The following is a 20,132-nucleotide window of genomic DNA, read 5'->3' as shown; positions in this document are numbered from 1 at the left end:
AAACACAAATTTTAATTTTGCAATGTAGAACATTAAGAAATATTAAATATCTTAGTTATGAATTATTGTACGATACTAATTTAATTATTTTTTCTCTAAGTGATAATTTTTGTTACCATCATTTGCATTCCATGGACCGCCTGGAGGTCCTCCAGTGGGTGGCCTCTGAGGGCCATATGCTGGTGGTGGAGGTGGCGGAGGCGGTTCTCTATTGTATCCTCCGCTGCCGCCCCCGAAGTTGTTGTTAGAAGGGCCGCCGTAGAAGCCGAGGCCGGTGTTTTGATTGTTGTTGTTCCAGCCTCCTGGGGTAGGTCCTTGACCCTGATTGTAGCTCGGTCTTGTAGGAGGTGGTGGACCCTGATTGTACCCTGGCCCAGGAGGAGGAGGAGGAGGAGGCCCTTGATTGTAGATAGGCCCAGGAGGGGGTCCTTGATTGTAATTAGGACCGGGAGGAGGTCCTTGATTGTAGCCAGGCCCAGGTGGACCCTGAAAATTAAAAGTAGGATATAATATATGTATATGTTTAAAAAAATTAATTCAATCTTCAGATAGTTGAATTATGTACTTTTATTAATGAAGTGTTTAATATAAATTCAACATTTTGTGTTTGAATATCTTAATAAATATTTTAATTTAAATTAATTAGTTTTTATATAAATACCTGAATTTGTGGTCGGTTGTTTCCTCCGAATTGCGACGACGTGGAGAACATTTGCCAATTTCCGCTGTTTCCTCCTCCATAATTACTGTTGCCTCCATAATTTGGTCCCGAGGGAGGTCCTGCTGGTCTTCCTGGGCCGCCAGGTCCGAACGGATAGGGTGGAGGGCGCTGCTGGTTGTTGGTATATCCGCCACCGTTCGGAGGTGAAGGGAGATACGTCCCTGAGCCAGGAAACCTGGTACCACTGGCACCACTGCTTGAAGAGGAAGACGAGGATGACGCAGGGCCGCACTGTGGAGAACCACCTTGCCGCTCAAAATAGTCAAACTCTTGGTCTTCGAAGAAATTCTTCAGCAGACTTTCACCCAGTCTGTGCGCGGTCACGTCAGTCAGTTCACAACTGCCGCGTCCATTTCCTCTGTAGTCAATTCTGCCAAAAAATTAGAAAAATGAGTAATGATCAATTTTTGTAATAAAATTTTAAGTTTTAATTTAAGTTAAATTTAATATAATATATTTTTTAATTTTTGCCATACATTGAATTTTATTAATATTTTAACAAATTAGAAAAATAAACAAGTTAAAATAAATTATTTTTTATTTTTTAGTAGAAAAGAAAATAAATATTTCATTTAATTGTTCTTTTAAATTCCTACTCCAATGCATCAACAGAGATAGAAAAAGCAATATTAAATTTTATAATTCTTGAACTGCTATATTTTCCAATAACATAAACTGAAATATTTCAATTTACTTCATTGCCTCTGCTGTGTTCACCATATCAAATTCATAATTACGCTATTTTACCTCAAATTGAAGCCTTCGCACAAAAATTGCCGTTCTCCAAGACACGCCTGCTCGCACTCTTGGGCATTACCGACTGGCATTGAGCGTCTGATGGAGTGCGGGGCCACCTTTTTGCCGCTGAACAAACGGCGGAAGCAGCCTGAAAAAACACAAGGAAAAATTCTTTTGATAAAATTTCTGCGCACCCATATCAAATCACACAAACACCTAACACTTTTTATTTAATTGGTTCCCCCAGAACATTCTACAAAGAAGGAAAATTACGGTCTTGACCTGAAACTCTTATTTTTCCAACCGGATTTTTAAATTAAACACCGAGAAGAAAAAGAAAAAGATCATTTGTATTCTAATCGAGTAAAGATTTTCCACCGTTTAGAGATTGAAACAAAGCCTAATTAATTTTGAAACGTCTCTTGTATGCGGCGATAAGAACGCGTGAGTTGTGGTAGGGTTTTGTTCCCTAGAGCGTGCACCTTGGTTTACATAACGCAATTTTATGCTCACAAAGCATTTGAAGAATAAAAAAAAAATACAAATTGTAATTAATTATTCATCTCGAGAGGCGCACGTCAGTCTAATTGCAATTAGCGTGAGAAAATCGTCGGTCGTCGCAACGCGCATATTTCACCACCCCGTATATTAATTTGACGAGAGAAAGAGATTCAGATCTCTCAGTGCTTTATGCTCAAAGAAGAACTACCGAGAATTTGCTCATCGCGTATTATTATGCAGATTAAAAAGAGGAGTTCTGAGAAATATTCATAATTTGTTTTCGTAAGGTCTGGTGAGCAGATTAGGAAGCTTTATTTTTAATTCCATTTACCGCTGAAAAAGAAAAGCAAATAATCGACGCGGATATATGCGACGGATCTATTGGGATGAGCAGAGGAAAAAGTGTTTATTTATTTCCACTCATGTCAAATATTTGCCGGCGTGTACAGCAAGGCCGGATGGTTGGAATTATGAAATGTAAACGATACGTTCCACGTTGCGAAATAGTGTTTCCGCGAATTGTTCTCAAATGGTAATTTGTTATTGTTACACTTGCGCTCGACTATGTAAGCTGAGCGGCGCCGTCGAGAGTGGCCGAGCCAAGAGACGATTTAATGCTAATATAAGACCATTGAAAAGTGCGCGCGGAGTTTTTGAGCAAACCTTTCCTTGTCTCATTTGTGTAAGAAAATTTACAATTTTCTATATTAAGGAAATCAATCTTTTACAATTAGCATTATTCCATTTCAATGTTATAACAAGTCTGGGCAAAAGTGAGAAATTTTAATATCATTATGCTAGGAAAGATTAAAAAATTAAAAATTAATCAAACATCTATTCTGATCAATTTTTTATACCAAAATTCAGCAGTTTAAGCGTGATTCCAATAACTTTTTTTTTATATTTTCTGTATTATTAGCTCACATATTAAATTATAAACAAAAATGTGAGAATTCAAAGATAATAAGATTTTTAACGTTATAAACAATATAAACAATAAAATTATATATAATCAATCATCAAATCAAATGATGCCAATACAATAATTAAGGGAATCGTTGATCAATCATTTTGTCAAACAGTCATCAAACACTAGCTGTGTTGATATCCAGTTATTTAAACAATAGGTTACAAGTATTTTGCAGTAAAAAGTCGGAAATAAAAGAAAAGTTTGCAAAAAATAAAAAAATAAAGAAAACATATAATATTTTTAATAAATAAAAATATAAACGTTGTAAAATTTTAGTTTGGACTTTTAATTTTTAAAAAATTATAAAAGTGTAATAATTTTTAAAACATGGCAAGTTTATTTAATAAATTTTATTAAATATTACAAAATAAATAATGTGTTTTAAATTTGGTATACTGTGTTCTGAACGAATTATTTTCTCTGGATTTATGGAGTTAAAAATATTTGTACCAACAAAATTTGTTTTATGCTCAGTCCTACGTTTTATATATTACAAAACTAAATGTATATACAATAAATATTTGTTTTAAAAGAATAGAGCGGCGTACATATTTCATAAAAAAAGTAGAGCGAAGTTGAGCAAAAGAGCAGTTTAGCAACTCACACTGGTACGCTTCCTCGACGATGATAATGTTCCTAGGACCTTTTTGGTAATGCGGACTGCGAAAGTGCGACGCTTCACTCGCACCCAAAACCACGACCAGCCACAAAACCAAAACCGGCGGACACTTCATTTTGCAGAGCATGGCGGCGCCTGCACGATCTTCGGGTGCCGGCCGACGAGAGTATAAATAAATTAATTGAAGCGCATTCCCTGCTACTAACTCTCTCGGGCAAGATTTTGTAAACTTCAGGTGGGGATCGCACAATAAGAAAGGCTTGCTTTCGTTGCACTTTGCGATATTGCACGCCACTCTCGCAGGATGCAAGGTGGTAATGGCTAAATGCCTCTTATTTCTGTGCCTAGTTAGTCGCAGATTAACCCTTTTTTCCTCCTCCCGCCCACGCCACTGGCGACATTGACAGTCAAAAGAGGCAAATTTGCGTGCTTAATTATACATGTAAAAAAAGCACACACACTCACGTAGTTAACCTTTTTAAAGGGTTCGTCATCCGTACTTTGTCAAGCGTCAACCAACACTGACCTTGCCCATTCAAACTGCAAGGATTCGCTTCCCCGAATTGCATCACACGCGAAAAACACATCCAGAGAGAGACAGATTTCTGCCATTTACAAAGTGCTTAATTAAAGAGCTGCTGGAGGATTTTTATAATTATATGACGTGTTCGTGTCTCTTTCAGGGAATTGACCTTAACGGTTTAATAACAAAGAAAGAAATTCTCGCAAGAAATAAAGTTATTATTTATTTAAAACAATTTAAAAGAGAATTATTTGCATGATATTTTATCACCTTGGACATTTCTTAAACACCAAAATGTAACAGCCAATTACGGGGAAAAATTACTTTATTAAAAAGTTGCCTTTAATAATAATTAAAACGAATTGGGTGGTGCCTTCTGCACCACTAATAAAGGGCACAGGGCGACAAGACTTTGTCTTGGCCTGACCCTAAAAAAATTTATCACTTACAACAATGCTAATCATAGATAGATCAATAAACATAATTTGCAACTAATCTCACACAAGATAGATTTTTTTTGTGCTTGGCAATTACCAACAGAATATTTCTCAAAATTTTCATTCTATCGCAGTGATTTCGAAAATTCTTAAGAAAGCTCTATAAAAAATTCATTCTAAAATTTTTAAACATCAACAAAATAATGCAAGTTTGCAAACTGCATTTGATAAACACCGAAGGATAACACTTCATAATCGAATCATCCCAATTTCTGGGCGCGAAGGTTTTTTATGATAAAAGTTTTTTATTCTCTTACAATTAAATCAAACTGTTTTTTTTTTACTCAGCCATTTCAAAGACGTTTTACATTTAATAAAGTTAATAAAGTAAAAATATTTAGAGTAAATATTTTAATTTTTTTTTTTAATTACTAGTGTTGTTAATATCAATACGAAAATATTCCATTCCCTTTATTATTGCATTTTAATTTTTACTAATTGTCTATTTTCGAGTCTCTAGTTTCGATAGAAGATTTTCAACTTTTTAAGTATTATTGATTACTCGTACAATTCTTACGTTCATATTGTTTACATTTGTGAAAATAATTTGTGTCAAAGCATAGAAAGAAAGATAAATTTGTATTTATTGCTATTGTACAAAGACCACAAGAAAAGATTTTGCTGAAACTTTTGAGATAAAAAAAGACACCAACCGCGCCAGTTGATTTAATTCTTTTTTCTCAAAATTTTTTTAAATGTCAAAATCAAATGCAGGGATGTATGAATAAAATACCGTTAAAAATATGAAAATATAATTTTATGCAATAAAATATGACTTCATAACACATATTTTATTGCTTTCATAACAATATTTTACCATAAAAATGGATTTGTTGTGGTTTAAAAATTTGTAATTGGCGTGCATACGTTAATCTGTTCAGCCCTGTCGCAGCAAAATTATAAAATTAAACAGGAAAGACAATTTGAATGCGAAACAATGAGCGCACACAAACTCGTCAATTAACAAATTGCAGCGTGCCGCGCGAGCCGGAAAATGCAAATTGCGTTTCGTCGGAGAGCGTGTCGGCCGTCGACTGTCTGTTGTTGCGGGGGCGGCCCGAATCGGCTCCAAGGTGAATCGGCCGACGCTAATGCGAGGCGGCGGCAACCGAAAGAAAACAAAATAAATTGCAATCACAAGAGCCAAGGCTGCGTACTTCATCAATTACTCTCGCGGTTTCTCGTCTGGTGCGCGCCGACGTGCTCAAAAAGTGCATCTGACGAGCACCGCAACGTGCTTTTATTTATTATTATTATGTCCACAGATGCTGTCATCTCGGCGGTGTGTTTTGGGAGGCGCGATGAGTGAGCAACGAACTTGGTGCGCACTTTCAATTTCGGTGCTCACCATGCGTGCAGTCTCAATTTTTAAGTTCGTGACATTGAAAATAATAAACAATTTTTATCAAAAAAATATTACAATTCAACGAAAAGTTCCAGAATTTTTATCAACTATCAACTTTTGCAAAAACTCAATTTATGGCATACAAAATTGAGTTATTGGAAGAAATGGATCCTTAATTATCTCTTGGAATCACACAGATCTTATTTTAGTATGTAAACAGCAATTTTGATATAATTCAATTAAATGAAAATAGTGGATTTATTCCTACTTATTAATGATGGACTATTACAAAAGCTACAAAGCTGAGACTAAAACTTTGCTTAAGTCACCTTTTAAAAAATCCATCAACCATGTCTTATTTTATATAATATTTATAAAAATGTTAATAAAGTGTGTAGAAATTTTAAAATGTGAATTACAATTTTTTTTAAAAATAATCATAAAAAAATTTAAAATTAAAACAAATACATGATAAAGTTTTTTTTTAATTTTTTTAATATCTTATTGTGCATAAATTATAAATCTTTAGTAAAAAAATTATTTATAATAAAAAAATTTAGTTAAACAACTATAATGCACGTCATCACATTACAGAATATTTAAAAAAAAATATTTTATAAATATTTTCTACCTTGGTGCAGCATGTTTCAGTCGCCAATTATTTCAAATATTTTTATTGTTTACTGGTAATAATATTTGTTCAAATTGCTAACTATATTTAAGAGAATAATATAAATAAGTTCAATATTTAGAGGTAAACAATTTCTGGGAGGGAATCATTGATTTTGTAGAAAAAAGAACCAACACTACAAAAAAGTGCATCAAAGATTTTGCTAAAACTTCTAAAATTAAGAAGTCCCGTCCCGTCCACCGCAATGAGCCTCAGTTGACTTTAAAAAAATTAAGCATTAATATTACATTGCATTGCTCATCAAAATAAAAAGATAACATTTGATATATTTTGATCATTAAAACTTTCACAGCAACTTGGAATTTGCAAGCTCTCGCTATACTTCCAGCTAGACTAGTAAGCTCTGCAGGTTGCCTGCATGCCAGGTGTTGCTACGCTGTAAGACATGAAGCCGTACGCCGTTTACAAACAAAGGCAAAGCAAAGACAAATAATAATTTAATTTTTTTTTTATAAATTTCTCAATTAAATTTGTAAATAGTTTTGTGTTCTTAACATAGATAAATCATTGAAAGATGCAAAATATTATAACAATATAATACTAGCCCGTCAATTCCCCGAATCTTCGATTTTGCCGCGCAGCGCCGCAGCACCCGGTAGGGGCTTACATTTCAACCACCCGTATTCGCCCGATTTCCCGATTGGGCCCCGCCGGGCCCGCGCGGCCCAAATACGTCTTTTCGGCTTTCGCGCTTTACTGCTCGGTACCTACCCGAGCGAGAAGGTTGGCGCTAGCACCGTTGGATTCTACGTTAAATTTGCTAATTTGACGTCGTCGTCCGTTTCCCGCTCGGGGCCCTCCTTCCCACCTTAAATTCAGGGTAAATATGAAAATTCGCAAAAAATCGCATTTTTCCCCCATTCAAACGCGAAAACGGCTGACATAAAAAAATCGACATAAACAGCCAATCACGTCCGAGGTGCACCCTGACGTGCCCTACGTTTTCCCGGGTACAACCGACCCTTGCGATTTTTTCCCCAGGTTTACCGCCACCCCGAAGGGTGAAAAAACCGGTTTTTTCGAGAAAATACATTGCGAAAAGTCGAAAATCGAAACCAAACTCGATTCAGCGTTGTGCGCCTTCGCGAGACGCGTCCGAATCACCATAGGACCATGGGTCGCATTCCCATAGCGAAAAAGCCTTAGGCTTTTGCGATTTATGCAAAACGACCTTGCAATGCTTTTCTTATGGGAGAACGGGCGAGCGGACGCCGGCGGCCGCCGCGGCCGTTCCCGTGGTCGGATTTTCGTTTTTCGCACATCAAATTGAAGCTAATTTTTGGGCCGATTTTTCAAGGGGTCGCCCAAGACCGCCGCGGCCGAATTGCCGATTTTTCGGCAAAAATATTTTCTTATGGGATTTAGCATGGGTTTTTGCTTCGGACGAGACGTAATGATCGCCGCGGCCCCACGGCGGCCCCCCGGCGGTCCCACGGCCGAATTTCGTCACCCGCGGCCGAAATCGGCCGGCCGCTAATGAAATATGCACGAATCGCGGGGTTCCGGGGAATTTTATTCACACGCGGCGCCTCCGAGTTTCGTCCGTCGCTTCAGCATCTCGCGGCCTGTGTAATTCTTATGGGAGAAAACAGCAAACGCCGGAGGCCGCCGCGGCCGTTCTAGTGAACGGATTTCCGTTTTTTAGACACCAAATTGAAGCTAAATTTTGGGCCGATTTTTCCAGGGGTCGCCCATGACCACCGCTGCCGAATTGCCGATTTTTCGCCTAAATTATTTTCTTATGGAATTTAACATGCGCTTTTGCTTCGGACGAGACGTAATGATCGCCGCGGGCCCAACGTGGCCCCCCGGGGGCCCCCGGGGCAAAAAATCGTCACCCGCGGCCGATTTCGGCCGGCCGCTGATGAATTAAGCCCGAATCGCGCGGTTCCGGGGAATTTTATTAACACGCGGCGCCTCCGAGTTTCGTCCGTCGCTTCGCTAACTCGCGGCCTGTGTTATTCTTATGGGGGAAAAACGCGAACGCCGGAGGCCGCCGTGGCCGTTCTAGTGAACGGATTTCCGTTTTTTAGACACCAAATTGAAGCTAATTTTTGGGCCGATTTTTTGAGGGGTCGCCCGACCCCGCCGGGGCCGAATTGCCGATTTTTCGGCAAAATTATTTTCTTATGGGATTCAAAACGCGATATCGCTCGGCACGAATAAGGTCGCTCGAGGCGGGCCCACGGCGGCCCACCGGCGGTCCCAGGGCCAAAATTCGTCGCCCGCGGCCGAATTCGGCCGGCCGCTGATGGAATAAGCATAGATCGCGGTGTTCCGAGGAATTTTATTAACACGCGGCGCCTCCGAGTTTCGTCCGACGATTTGATATCTCCTGCCCTGTGTTATTCTTATGGGGGAAAAAAGCAAACGCCGGAGGCCGCCGCGGCCGTTCTACTGGACGGATTTTCGTTTTGCGCACACCAAATTGAAGCTAATTTTTGGGCCGATTTTTCCAGGGGTCGCCCAGCCCCACCGCGGCCGAATTGCCGATTTTTCGGCAAATAAATTTTCTTATGGAATTTAACACGCGTTTTTGCTTTGGACGAGACGTAATGATCGCCGCGGCCCCACGGCGGCCCCCCGACGGTCCCACGGCCGAATTTCGTTACCCGCGGCTGAATTCGGCCGGCCGCTAATGAAATGAGCACAAATCGCGGGATTCCGGCGAATTTTATTAACACGCGGCCCCTCTGAGTTTCGTCCGTCGCTTCAGCATCCCGCGGCCTGTGTTATTCTTATGGGGGAAAAAAGCAAACGCGCGAGGCCGCCGCGGCCGTTCTACTGGACGGATTGTCGATTTATAAGAAACAAAATGAAGCTAATTTTTGCGCGGATTTTTCAAGGGGTCGCCCGCGCCCGCCGGGGCCGAATTGCCGATTATTCGGCACAATTTTTTCCTTATGGGATTTAACACGCGCTTTTGCTTCGGACGAGACGTAATGATCGCCGCGGGCCCAAGGCGGCCCCCCGGTGGCCCCCGAGCCGAAATTCATCACCCGCGGCCGATTAAGGTCAATTGCGGTTGGAAAATACATAAAGAGTGAAAGTCAGAAGAATTTTTTTTAAAAAAAACTTGACACGGTGAACTTTCCGCTGCTTTCACCAATGCGCCGGGGTTAATTTTATGTTACAAAATTTTCAAAGCACATTTCTACTGATTTTCATTTACATTGAAAAAAATATGCACACACTTTATTCCCGCGTATCATACAATTGCACGCGCCATCTCTGACCACCATGGGGTGATCCAAATTTAATTTTGGAATTTTTTTACTAATTTAATTCTAATGGCACGGACGTCTTTTCCGCGGTCGCGGCAAAGACGCGCGCGTTCCAATGTGTTTCCCGCGGGTTAAAATCACACGCGCTACGATGCTGCTACAGGGTGCTCCAAAGCTAACTATTAAATTTTTTTCAAACTTTCCAATTAATTACGCTGTACAATTAATGGGCATTTCTTACGCAAATTAAGGATCATGGCCCATTCTAGGGTGTTCCAAAGTTAACATGCTAATTTTTTATGGGCAAAAAAATATTAATGACCAAGGGTTTCATATCGGTTTTGCAAGTGCTAAGGGGTCAATTGCCCAGTATAGGGTGCTCCAAAACAAAACCAATAAAATTTTGTAAGACTTTCAAGTACATTAACATCGTGGGGCTTGCGAGGGGTTTCAAGGTTCATGAGGGAAGGTTGCCCAGTATAGGGTGTTCCAAAACAAAGTATGAAAATTTCTCAGGGGCGTTTCAGTAAATTACAAAAACGACGATTTCACGAGGGGTTCGCATGTAAATCACGGGTAATTATTAGGTAAAGGGTGTTCCAAAATGGGCCTCAAAATCTTTTTAAGAGGTTTCAAATAAATTGTGCCCTACGGTTTCACGCGGCATCTGCAAGAAAATAAGGGATAGTTATCCACTATAAGGTGTTCCAAAGGAAACTTTAACAAAACTTAAAAGCTTAAAAGCGATATACGACCACGAGGGTTCCATGCGCGTGTCGCAAGTTCACGCGGAAGGGCTGACGACGCTAGGGTGTTCCAATGCTGACTTTGAGGACTTTTCATTCCTTTGAAGGAGACATGCTTTTAAGGGTTCCACAAGGGTGTGCAATTAAATAAGGGGTAATTATCCAGTACAGGGTGTTCCAAAATGAACATTGGAAATTTTTTAAGGGGCACGCGAGCACGTTGAAACCAAGGATCTTTCGATGGGTAACCAAGTCAAGGAGGGGTAATTCCCCGGTCTAGGGTGTTCCAAAGCAAACTTTGAAATCTTTTGAAAGTTTTCAAGGCTTTTACAAACCAAGGGGTCCACGCGGGTTCCCCAAGGCCCCGGGTTGAATGCCCACTACAGGGTGTTCCAATGATGACTCTGTTGGTTTTTTTATTTCATTCAAGATAACTTTCTCCCGAGGGTTTCCCGCGCGGTTTGCAGGTTCCCGCGGGTTGTGGCGCCTGTGTAGGGTGTTCCAATGCCAACTTTGAGGGGGTTTTGATTACTTTGGAGACGACTACCCCCCCCCCTAGTTTCCCGCGCTTTTTGCACCAAGCCGACGCTTCGTTAACTCCTACGGAGGGTTCGTTGGCGTAAACTCTGGCCGATTTCGCAACTTTCTGGCCAATTCGACTCGCGCGGGTTTCCCGCGCGTTCCCTGACCTTCCACCCTTCAACTTATTGCCTATAGAGTGTTCCAAATTGATTCTTTACGCTGATTTTTACCTTTTTTTCTCGTTTTTCTCGTTTTAAACCTTATTTTCTTTCTTTTTCTCCGATTTAATTGAAATTTAAAATTAAAAAGTAAAATTAACATTGGAGTCCCACAACAACATTCCGAAAATGCTTGCGTTTAACGCAAGCGCTTTAGCGCTTGTTCTAACAATATAATACTAGCTCACAAATAATTTTTCCCACGATTTTGCCGCGCAGCGCCGTATCACCCGGTAGGGCACCCCATTTCAACCACCCGTATTCGCCCGATTCGCGGATTGGGCCCCGCCGGGCCCGCGCGGCCCAAATACGTCTTTTCGGCTTTCGCGCTTTACTGCTCGGTACCTACCCGAGCGAGAAATTTGCCGCTAGCACCGTTGGATTCTCGGTTAAATTTCCTAATTTGACGTCGTCACTCGTTTTTTGCTCAGGGCCCTCTTTCCCACCGTAAATTCAGGGTTTTTCGCGAAAATCGCAAAAAATCGCATTTTTCCCCACATTAAAGTGCGAAAACGGCTGACACAAAAAATAGGAAACTATTGGGACAAACCGGGGCGAGTTGCCCCCACTCGTGCCCCAAATCATCCCGGGTACGCTCGATCCTTGCGATTTTTTTTTGGCGGTTTGCCAGCCCTCCGAAGGGTGCAAAATCCGGTTTTTTCGAGAAAATACATTGCGGTAAGTCAAAATTCGAAACCAAACTCGATTCAGCGTTGTGCGCCTTCGCGAGACGCGTCCGAATCACCATAGGACCATGGGTCGCATTCCCATAGCGAATAAGCCTTAGGCTTTTGAAATTTATGCAAAACGACCTTGCAATGCTTTTCTTATGGGAGAACGGGCGAGCAGACGCCGGCGGCCGCCGCGGCCGTTCCGGTGGTCGGATTTTCGTTTTTCGCACACCATAATGAAGCTAATTTTTGGGCCGATTTTCCCAGGGGTCGCCCGGCCCCGCCGCGGCCGAATTGCCGATTTTTCGGCAAAATTTTTTTCTTATGGGATTTAGCATGGGTTTTCGCTCGACGCGAATTGGGTCGCTCGAGGCGGGCCCACCGTGGCCCACCTGCGGTCCCAGGGCCGAAATTCGTCACCCGCGGCCGAATTCGGCCGGCCGCTGATGAAATAAGCACGAATCGCGGGGTTCCGGGGAATTTTATTAACACGCGGCGCCTCCGAGTTTCGTCCGTCGCTTCGCTAACTCGCGGCCTGTGTTATTCTTATGGGGGAAATAAGCAAACGCCGGAGGCCGCCGCGGCCGTTCTAGTGAACGGATTTTCGATTTTTAAAAAACAAAATGAAGCTAATTTTTGGGACGATTTTTCAAGTCGTCGCCCGCGCCCGCCGTGGCCGAATTGCTGATTTTTCGGCAATAAAATTTTCTTATGGGATTTAACATGCGCTTTTGCTTCGGACGAGACGTAATGATCGCCGCGGGCCCAAGGTGGCCCCCCGGGGGCCCCCCAGGCAGAAATTCGTCACCCGCGGCCGAAATCGGCCGGCGGTGGAGGTAAAATGCATAAATGGGTGTTTTTTGAGAATTTTTATGCCAATTCTCGGCTTAAGGGATTTTGCATGCTGGGTTTGCGCACGGACAGGGTCGGAACGGCCGCCACAGGCCCCCTACGACCCCCGCTGACCCCACGAGGTGAAATTCGGCCCCGGCGGCCTAATTCCGCCCGCGGCGGATGCAAAATGCATAAATCGCTGTTTTCCGAGGAATTTTATTAACACGCGGCGCCTCCGAGTTTCGTCCGTCGCTTCGCTAACTCGCGGCCTGTGTTATTCTTATGGGGGAAAAAAGCAAACGCGCGAGGCCGCCGCGGCCGTTCTAGTGGACGGATTTTCGATTTTTAAAAAATAAAATGAAGCTAATTTTAAGGCTGATTTTTCGAGGGTTCTCACAAGCCCGCCGTGGTCGAATTGCCGATTTTTCGGCAAAGAATTCGGCTTATGGGATTTAACACGCGTTTTCGCTCGCGATGAGACGTAATGATCGCCGCGGGCCCAAGGCGGCCTCCCAGTGGCCCCCGAGCCGAAATTCATAACCCGCGGCCGATTAAGGTCAATTGCGGTTGGAAAATACATAAAGAGTTAGAGTCCGCATAATTTTTAAAAAAAATTGACACGGTGAACTTTCCGCTGCTTTCACCAATGCGCCCGTGTTAATTTTATGTTACTAAATTTTCAAAGCACATTTCTACTGATTTGCATTTACATTAAAAAAAATATGCAAAAAATTTATTCCCGCATGTAACACAATTGCACGCGCCTTTTCTGACCACCATGGGGTGATTCAAAATTAAATTTGGGAATTTTTTACTATTTTCATTCAATATGGCACGGACGTCTTTCCCGCGGTCGCGGCAAAGACGCGCGCGTTCCAATGTGATTCCCGCGGGTTAAAATCACACGCGCTACGATGCTGCTACAGGGTGCGCCAAAGCTAACTATGAAAATTTCAGAAAAAACTTTTTAATTATGTTATGTACAAGTCATGGGCATTATTTATGTCAATTTAGGTTCGTGGCCCATTATAGGGTGCTCCAAAGTTAACTTGGAAATTTTGTAAGGGGCAAAAAATGATTATACCCAAGAGTTTCATGCCGGTTTTGCAAGTGCTAAGGGGTCAATTGCCCAGTGTAGGGTGCTCCAAAACATTCCCCCTAAATTTATAAAGGCATTCAAGTACATTAAAATCGAGGAGCTTGCAAGGGGTTTCAAGGTTCATGAGGGTAGGTTGCCCAGTATAGGGTTTTCCAAATCCAACTTTTAAAATTTCTTGGGGGTGATTCAAGTAAATTACGAAACGACGATTTCACTAGGTGTTCGCATGTAAATCAGGGGTAATTACAAGGTAAAGGGTGTTCCAAAATGGGCCTCAAAATCTTTTTAAGAGGTTTCAAATAAATTGCGCCCCACGGTTTCACGCGGCTTCTGCAAGAAAATAAGAGATAGTTATCCAGTATAGGGTGTTCCAAAGCAAACTTTAACATAATTTAGAAGTTAAAAAACGATATACAACCACGAGACTTCCACGCGCGATTCGCAAGTTCACGCGGAAGGGCTGACCACGCTAGGGTGTTCCAATGCTGACTTAGTGGATTTTTCATTACTTTGAAGACGACATTTTCCTAAGGGTCCCACGAGGGTGTGCAAGTAAATAAGGGGTAATTATCCAGTACAGGGTGTTCCAAAATGAACTTTGGAGATTTTATAAGGGACTCGCGAGTACGTTGAAACCAAGGATCTTACGATGGGTAACCAAGTCAAGGAGGGATAAATTGCCCGGTCAAGGGTGTTCCAAAGCAAACTTTGAAATCTTTTGAAAGTTTTCAAGGCGTTTACATACCAAGGGGTCCACGCGGGTTCCCCAAGGCCCCCGGGTTGACTGCCCACTACAGGGTGTTCCAATGCTGACTCTGAGGGTTTTTGATTTCATTCAAGATAACTTTCTCCCGAGGGTTTCCCGCGCGGTTTGAAGGTTCCCGCGGGTTGTGGCGCCTGTGTAGGGTGTTCCAATGCCAACTTTGAGGGGGTTTTGATTACGTTGGAGACGACTACCCCCCGTAGTTTCCCGCCCTTTTTGCACCAAGCCGAGGCTTCGTTAACTACTACAGAGGGTTCGGCGGCCTAAACTCTGGCCGATTTCGAAACTTTCGGGCCGATTCGACTCGCGCGGGTTTCCCGCGCGTCCCCTGACCTTCCACCCTTCAACTTATAGCCTACAGGGTGTTCCAAATTGATTCTTTACGCTGATTTTTATCTTTTTTCTCCTTTTTCTCGTTTTAAACCTTATTTTTTTCTTTTTCTCCGATTTAATTGAAATTTAAAATTAAAAAGTAAAATTAAAAATGGAGTCCCACAACAACATTCCGAAAATGCTTGCGTTTAACGCAAGCGCTTTAGCGCTTGTTATAACAATATAATACTAGCTCGCAAATAATTTTTCCCACGATTTTGCCGCGCAGCGCAATTGCACCCGGTAGGGGCTTACATTTCAACGACCCGTATTCGCCCGATTTCCCGATTGGGCCCCGCCGGGCCCGCGCGGCCCAAATACGTTTTTTTCGCTTTCGCGCTTCATTGCTCGGTACCTATCCGAGCGAGAAATTTGCCGCTAGCACCGTTGGATTCTCCGTTAAATTTGCTAATTTGACGTCGTTGTCCGTTTCCCGCTCGGGGCCCTCCTTCCCACCTTAAATTCAGGGTAATTCTGAAAAATCGCAAAAAATCGCATTTTTCCCGCGTTCAAGTGCGAAAACGGCTGACACAAAAAATAGGAAACTATTGGGACGAACCGGGGCGAGTTGCCCCCACTCGTGCCCCAAATCGCCCCGGGTACGCTCGACCCTTGCGATTTTTTTTCGACGGTTTGCCAGCCCTCCGAAGGGTGCAAAAACCGGTTTTTTCGAGAAAACACATGGGTGAAAGTCAAAAATCGAAACCAAACTCGATTCAGCGTTGTGCGCCTTCGCGAGACGCGTCCGAATCACCATAGGACCATGGGTCGCATTCCCATAGCGAAAAAGCCTTAGGCTTTTGCGATTTATGCAAAACGACCTTGCAATGCTTTTCTTATGGGAGAACGGGCGAGCAGACGCCGGCGGCCGCCGCGGCCGTTCCCGTGGTCCGATTTTCGTTTTTCGCACACCAAATTGGAGCTAATTTTTGGGCCGATTTTTCCAGGGGTCGCCCGGCCCCGCCGCGGCCGAATTGCCGATTTTTCGGCCAAAATCTTTTCTTATGGGATTTAGCATGGGTTTTTGCTTCGGACGAGACGTAATGTTCGCCGCGGCCCCACGGCGGCCCCCCCGGCGGTCCCAGGGCCGAATTTCGTCACCCGCGGCCGAGTTCGGCCGGCCGCCGATGAAATGAGCACGAATCGCGGGGTTCCGGGGATTTTTATTAACACGCGGCGCCTCCGAGTTTCGTCCGTCGCTTCGCTAACTCCCGGCCTGTGTTATTCTTATGGGGGAAATAAGCAAACGCCGGAGGCCGCCGCGGCCGTTCTAGTGAACGGATTTTCGATTTTTAAAAAACAAAATGAAGCTAATTTTTTGGTTGATTTTTCAAGGGGTCGCCCGGCCCCGCCGGGGTCGACTTGCCGATTTTTCGGCAAAAAATTTTCTTATGGAATTTATCACGCGCTTTTGCTTCGGACGAGACGTAATGATCGCCGCGGGCCCAAGGCGGCCCCCCAGTGGCCCCCACGCTGAAATTCGTCACCCGCGGCCGAATTCGGCCGGCCGCTGATGAAATAAACATAGATCGCGGGGCTCCGGGGAATTTTATTAACACGCGGCGCCTCCGAGTTTCGTCCGTCGCTTCGCTAACTCGCGGCCTGTGTTATTCTTATGGGGGAAAAAAGCAAACGCGCGAGGCCGCCGCGGCCGTTCTTATGGACGGATATTCGTTTTTTAAAAACCAAAATGAAGCTAATTTTTGGGCCGATTTTTAGAGGGGTCGCCCGCGCCCGCCGCGGCCGAATTGCCGATTTTTCGGCTAAAATTTTTTCTTATGGGATTTAACATGCGCTTTTGCTTCGGACGAGACGTAATGATCGCCGCGGGCTCCAGGTGGCCCCCCGGGGGCCCCCAGGCAAAAAATCGTCACCCGCGGCCGAAATCAGCCGACGGCGGTAGTAAAATGGATAAATTCGAGTTTTTTGAGAATTTTTGTGCGAATTCTCGGCTTATGGGATTTTACATGTGTTTTCGCTCGGAGAGGGTCGGAACGGCCGCCACAGGCCCCCTACGACCCCCGCTGACCCCACGAGGTGATATTCGGCCCCGGCGGCCTAATTCCGCCCGCGGCGGATGCAAAATGCATAAATCGCTGTTTTCCGAGGAATTTTATTAACACGCGGCGCCTCCGACTTTCGTCCGTCGCTTCGCTAACTCGCGGCCTGTGTTATTCTTATGGGGGAAAAAAGCAAACGCCGGAGGCCGCCGCGGCCGTTCTAGTGGACGGATTTTCGATTTTTACAAAATAAAATGAAGCTAATTTTAAGGCTGATTTTTCGAGGGTTCTCACAAGCCCGCCGTGGTCGAATTGCCGATTTTTCGGCAAAGAATTCGGCTTATGGGATTTAACACGCGTTTTCGCTCGCGATTAGACGTAATGATCACCGCGGGCCCAAGGCGGCCCCCCAGTGGCCCCCGAGCCGAAATTCATAACCCGCGGTCGATTAAGGTCGATTGCGGTTGCAAAAAAACATAAAGAGTTAGATTCAGCAGAATTTTTAAAATAAAATTGACACGGTGAACTTTCCGCTGCTTTCACCAATGCGCCCGTGTTAATTTTATGTTTCAGATTTTTCAAAACACATTCCTACTGATTTGTATTTACATTGAAAAAAATATGCATACAATTTATTCCCGCGTGTCATACAATTGCACGCGCCATCTCTGACCACCATGGGGTGAACCAAATTTAATTTTACAATTCTTTTACTAATTCAATTCAAATGTCACGGGCGTCTTTCCCGAGGTCGCGGCAAAGACGCGCGCGTTCCAATGTGTTTCCCGCGGCTTAAAATCACACGCGCTACGATGCTGCTACAGGGTGCTCCAAAGCTAACTATCAAGATTTTTTAAATTTTTATTTCCCAATAAATTACGCTGTACAATTCGTGGGAATTACATATGCAAATTAAGGATTATGGCCCATTGTAGGGTGTTCCAAAGTTCAAATGGGAAATTTTTTTACGGGCAAGAAAATATGCCCAAGAGTTTCATGCCGGTTTTGCAAGTGCTAAGGGGTCAATTGCTCAGTATAGGTTCCAAAACAAAACCTTTAAAATTTGTAGTAAGACTTTCAAGCACATTAACATCGTGGGGCTTCCGAGGGGTTTCAAGGTTCATGAGGGTAGGTTGCCCAGTATAGGGTGTTCCAAAACAAACTAAGAAAATTTCTCAGGGGCGTTTCAAGTAAATTACAACAGACGATTTCACGATGGGTTCGCATGTAAATCAGGGGTAATTAAAAGGTACAGGGTGTTCCAAAATGGGCCTCAAAATCGTTTTAAGAGGTTTCAAATAAATTGTGCTCCACGGTTTCACGCGGCATCTGCAAGAAAATAAGGGATAGTTATCCAGTATAGGGTGTTCCAAAGCAAACTTTAACAAAATTTAAAAGCTTAAAAGCGATATACAACCACGAGGGTTCCACGCGCGTTTCGCAAGTTCACGCGGAAGGACTGACCACGCTAGGGTGTTCTAATGCTTACTTTGAGGATATTTCATTACTTTGAAGGAGACATTTTCCTAAGGGTTCCACGAGGGTGTGCAAGTAAATAAGGGGTAATTATCCAGCACAGGGTGTTCCAAAATGAACTTTGGAAAATTTATACAGGGCTCGCGTGTACGTTGAAACCATGGATCTTACGATGGGTAACAAAGTCAATAAGGGGTAATTGCCCGGTCTAAAGTGTTCCAAAGTAAACTTTGAGATCTTTTGAAAGTTTTCAAGGCGTTTACATACCAAGGGGTCCACGCGGGTTCCCCAAGGCCCCCGGGTTGACTGCCCACTACAGGGTGTTCCAATGCTGACTCTGAGTTTTTTGATTACATTCTAGATAACTTTCTCCCGAGGGTTTCCCGCGCGGTTTGAAGGTTCCCGCGGGTTGTGGCGCCTGTGTAGGGTGTTCCAATGCCAACTTTGAGGGGGTTTTGATTACGTTGGAGACGACTACCCCCCGTAGTTTCCCGCCCTTTTTGCACCAAGCCGACGCTTCGTTAACTACTACAGAGGGTTCGGCGGCCTAAACTCTGGCCGATTTCGAAACTTTCGGGCCGATTCGACTCGCGCGGGTTTCCCGCGCGTTCCCTGACCTTCCACCATTCAACTTATTGCCTATAGAGTGTTCCAAATTGATTCTTTACGCTGATTTTACCTTTTTTCTCGTTTTTCTCGTTTTAAACCTTATTTTTTTTCTTTTTCTCCGATTTAATTGAAATTTAAAATTAAAAAGTAAAATTAAAAATGGAGTCCCACAACAACATTCCGAAAATGCTTGCGTTTAACGCAAGCGCTTTAGCGCTTGTTATAACAATATAATACTAGCTGTCCGATAATTTTTCCGACTGTTTTGCCGCGCAGCGCAATTGCACCCGGTAGGGGCTTACATTTCAACGACCCGTATCAGCCCGATTCGCGGATTGGGCCCCGCCGGGCCCGCGCGGCCCAAATACGTCTTTTCGGCTTTCGCGCTTTACTGCTCGGTACCTACCCGAGCGAGAAGGTTGGCGTGTGCACCGTTGGATTCTCCGTTAAATTTGCTAATTTGACGTCGTTGTCCGTTTCCCGCTCGGGGCCCTCCTTCCCACCTTAAATTCAGGGTGAATCTGAAAAATCGCGAAAAATCGCATTTTTCCCCCATTCAAACGCGAAAACGGCTGACATAAAAAAATCGACATAAACAGCCGATCAAATCCCAGGTGCACCCTGACGTGCCCTACGTTTTCCCGGGTCGAACCGACCCTTGCGATTTTTTCCCCAGGTTTGCCGGCACCCCGAAGGGTGAAAAAACCGGTTTTTTCGACGAAATACATTGCGGAAAGTCAAAAATCGAAACGAAACTCGATTCAGCGTTGTGCGCCTTCGCGAGACGCGTCCGAATCACCATAGGACCCTGGGTCGCATTCCCATAGAAAAAAAGCCTTAGGCTTTTGAAATTTCTGAAAATCCACCTTCCAATGTTAATCTTATGGGAGCACGGGCGAGCAGACGCCGGCGGCCGCCGCGGCCGTTCCCGTGGTCGGATTTTCGTTTTTCGCACATCAAATTGAAGCTAATTTTTGGGCCGATTTTTCAAGG

The 20,132-nt window shown here is 43.7% G+C and overlaps 1 protein-coding gene across 3 annotated transcripts in view; it reads right to left on the bottom strand.

Annotated features, from left to right (window-relative positions):
- The window catches only part of LOC132200904 (collagen alpha-1(XI) chain), a 38,262-nt gene that overhangs the window by 2,589 nt on the left and 15,541 nt on the right, over nucleotides 1-20,132 (bottom strand). For 2 of the 3 annotated variants that reach the window (XM_059626680.1, XM_059626679.1), the window contains exons 4-6: nucleotides 1,469-1,607; nucleotides 662-1,091; nucleotides 117-486 (exon numbers count right to left, since the gene is read on the bottom strand). In XM_059626680.1, the coding sequence (XP_059482663.1) occupies nucleotides 117-486; nucleotides 662-1,091; nucleotides 1,469-1,607 (939 nt within the window). Of the gene's footprint in view, nucleotides 1-116; nucleotides 487-661; nucleotides 1,092-1,468; nucleotides 1,608-3,534; nucleotides 3,766-20,132 lie in introns of those variants that run through there. The other variant, XM_059626681.1, reaches the window with a different exon arrangement.

The sequence above is a fragment of the Neocloeon triangulifer genome, unplaced genomic scaffold (assembly GCF_031216515.1).
Source record: "Neocloeon triangulifer isolate White Clay Creek 2 clone unplaced genomic scaffold, ASM3121651v1 ptg000014l, whole genome shotgun sequence".
NCBI lineage: Eukaryota > Metazoa > Arthropoda > Insecta > Ephemeroptera > Baetidae > Neocloeon > Neocloeon triangulifer.
The sequence above is the reverse complement of the archived record's forward strand: the minus strand, read 5'-3'. Positions and strand labels throughout refer to the sequence as shown.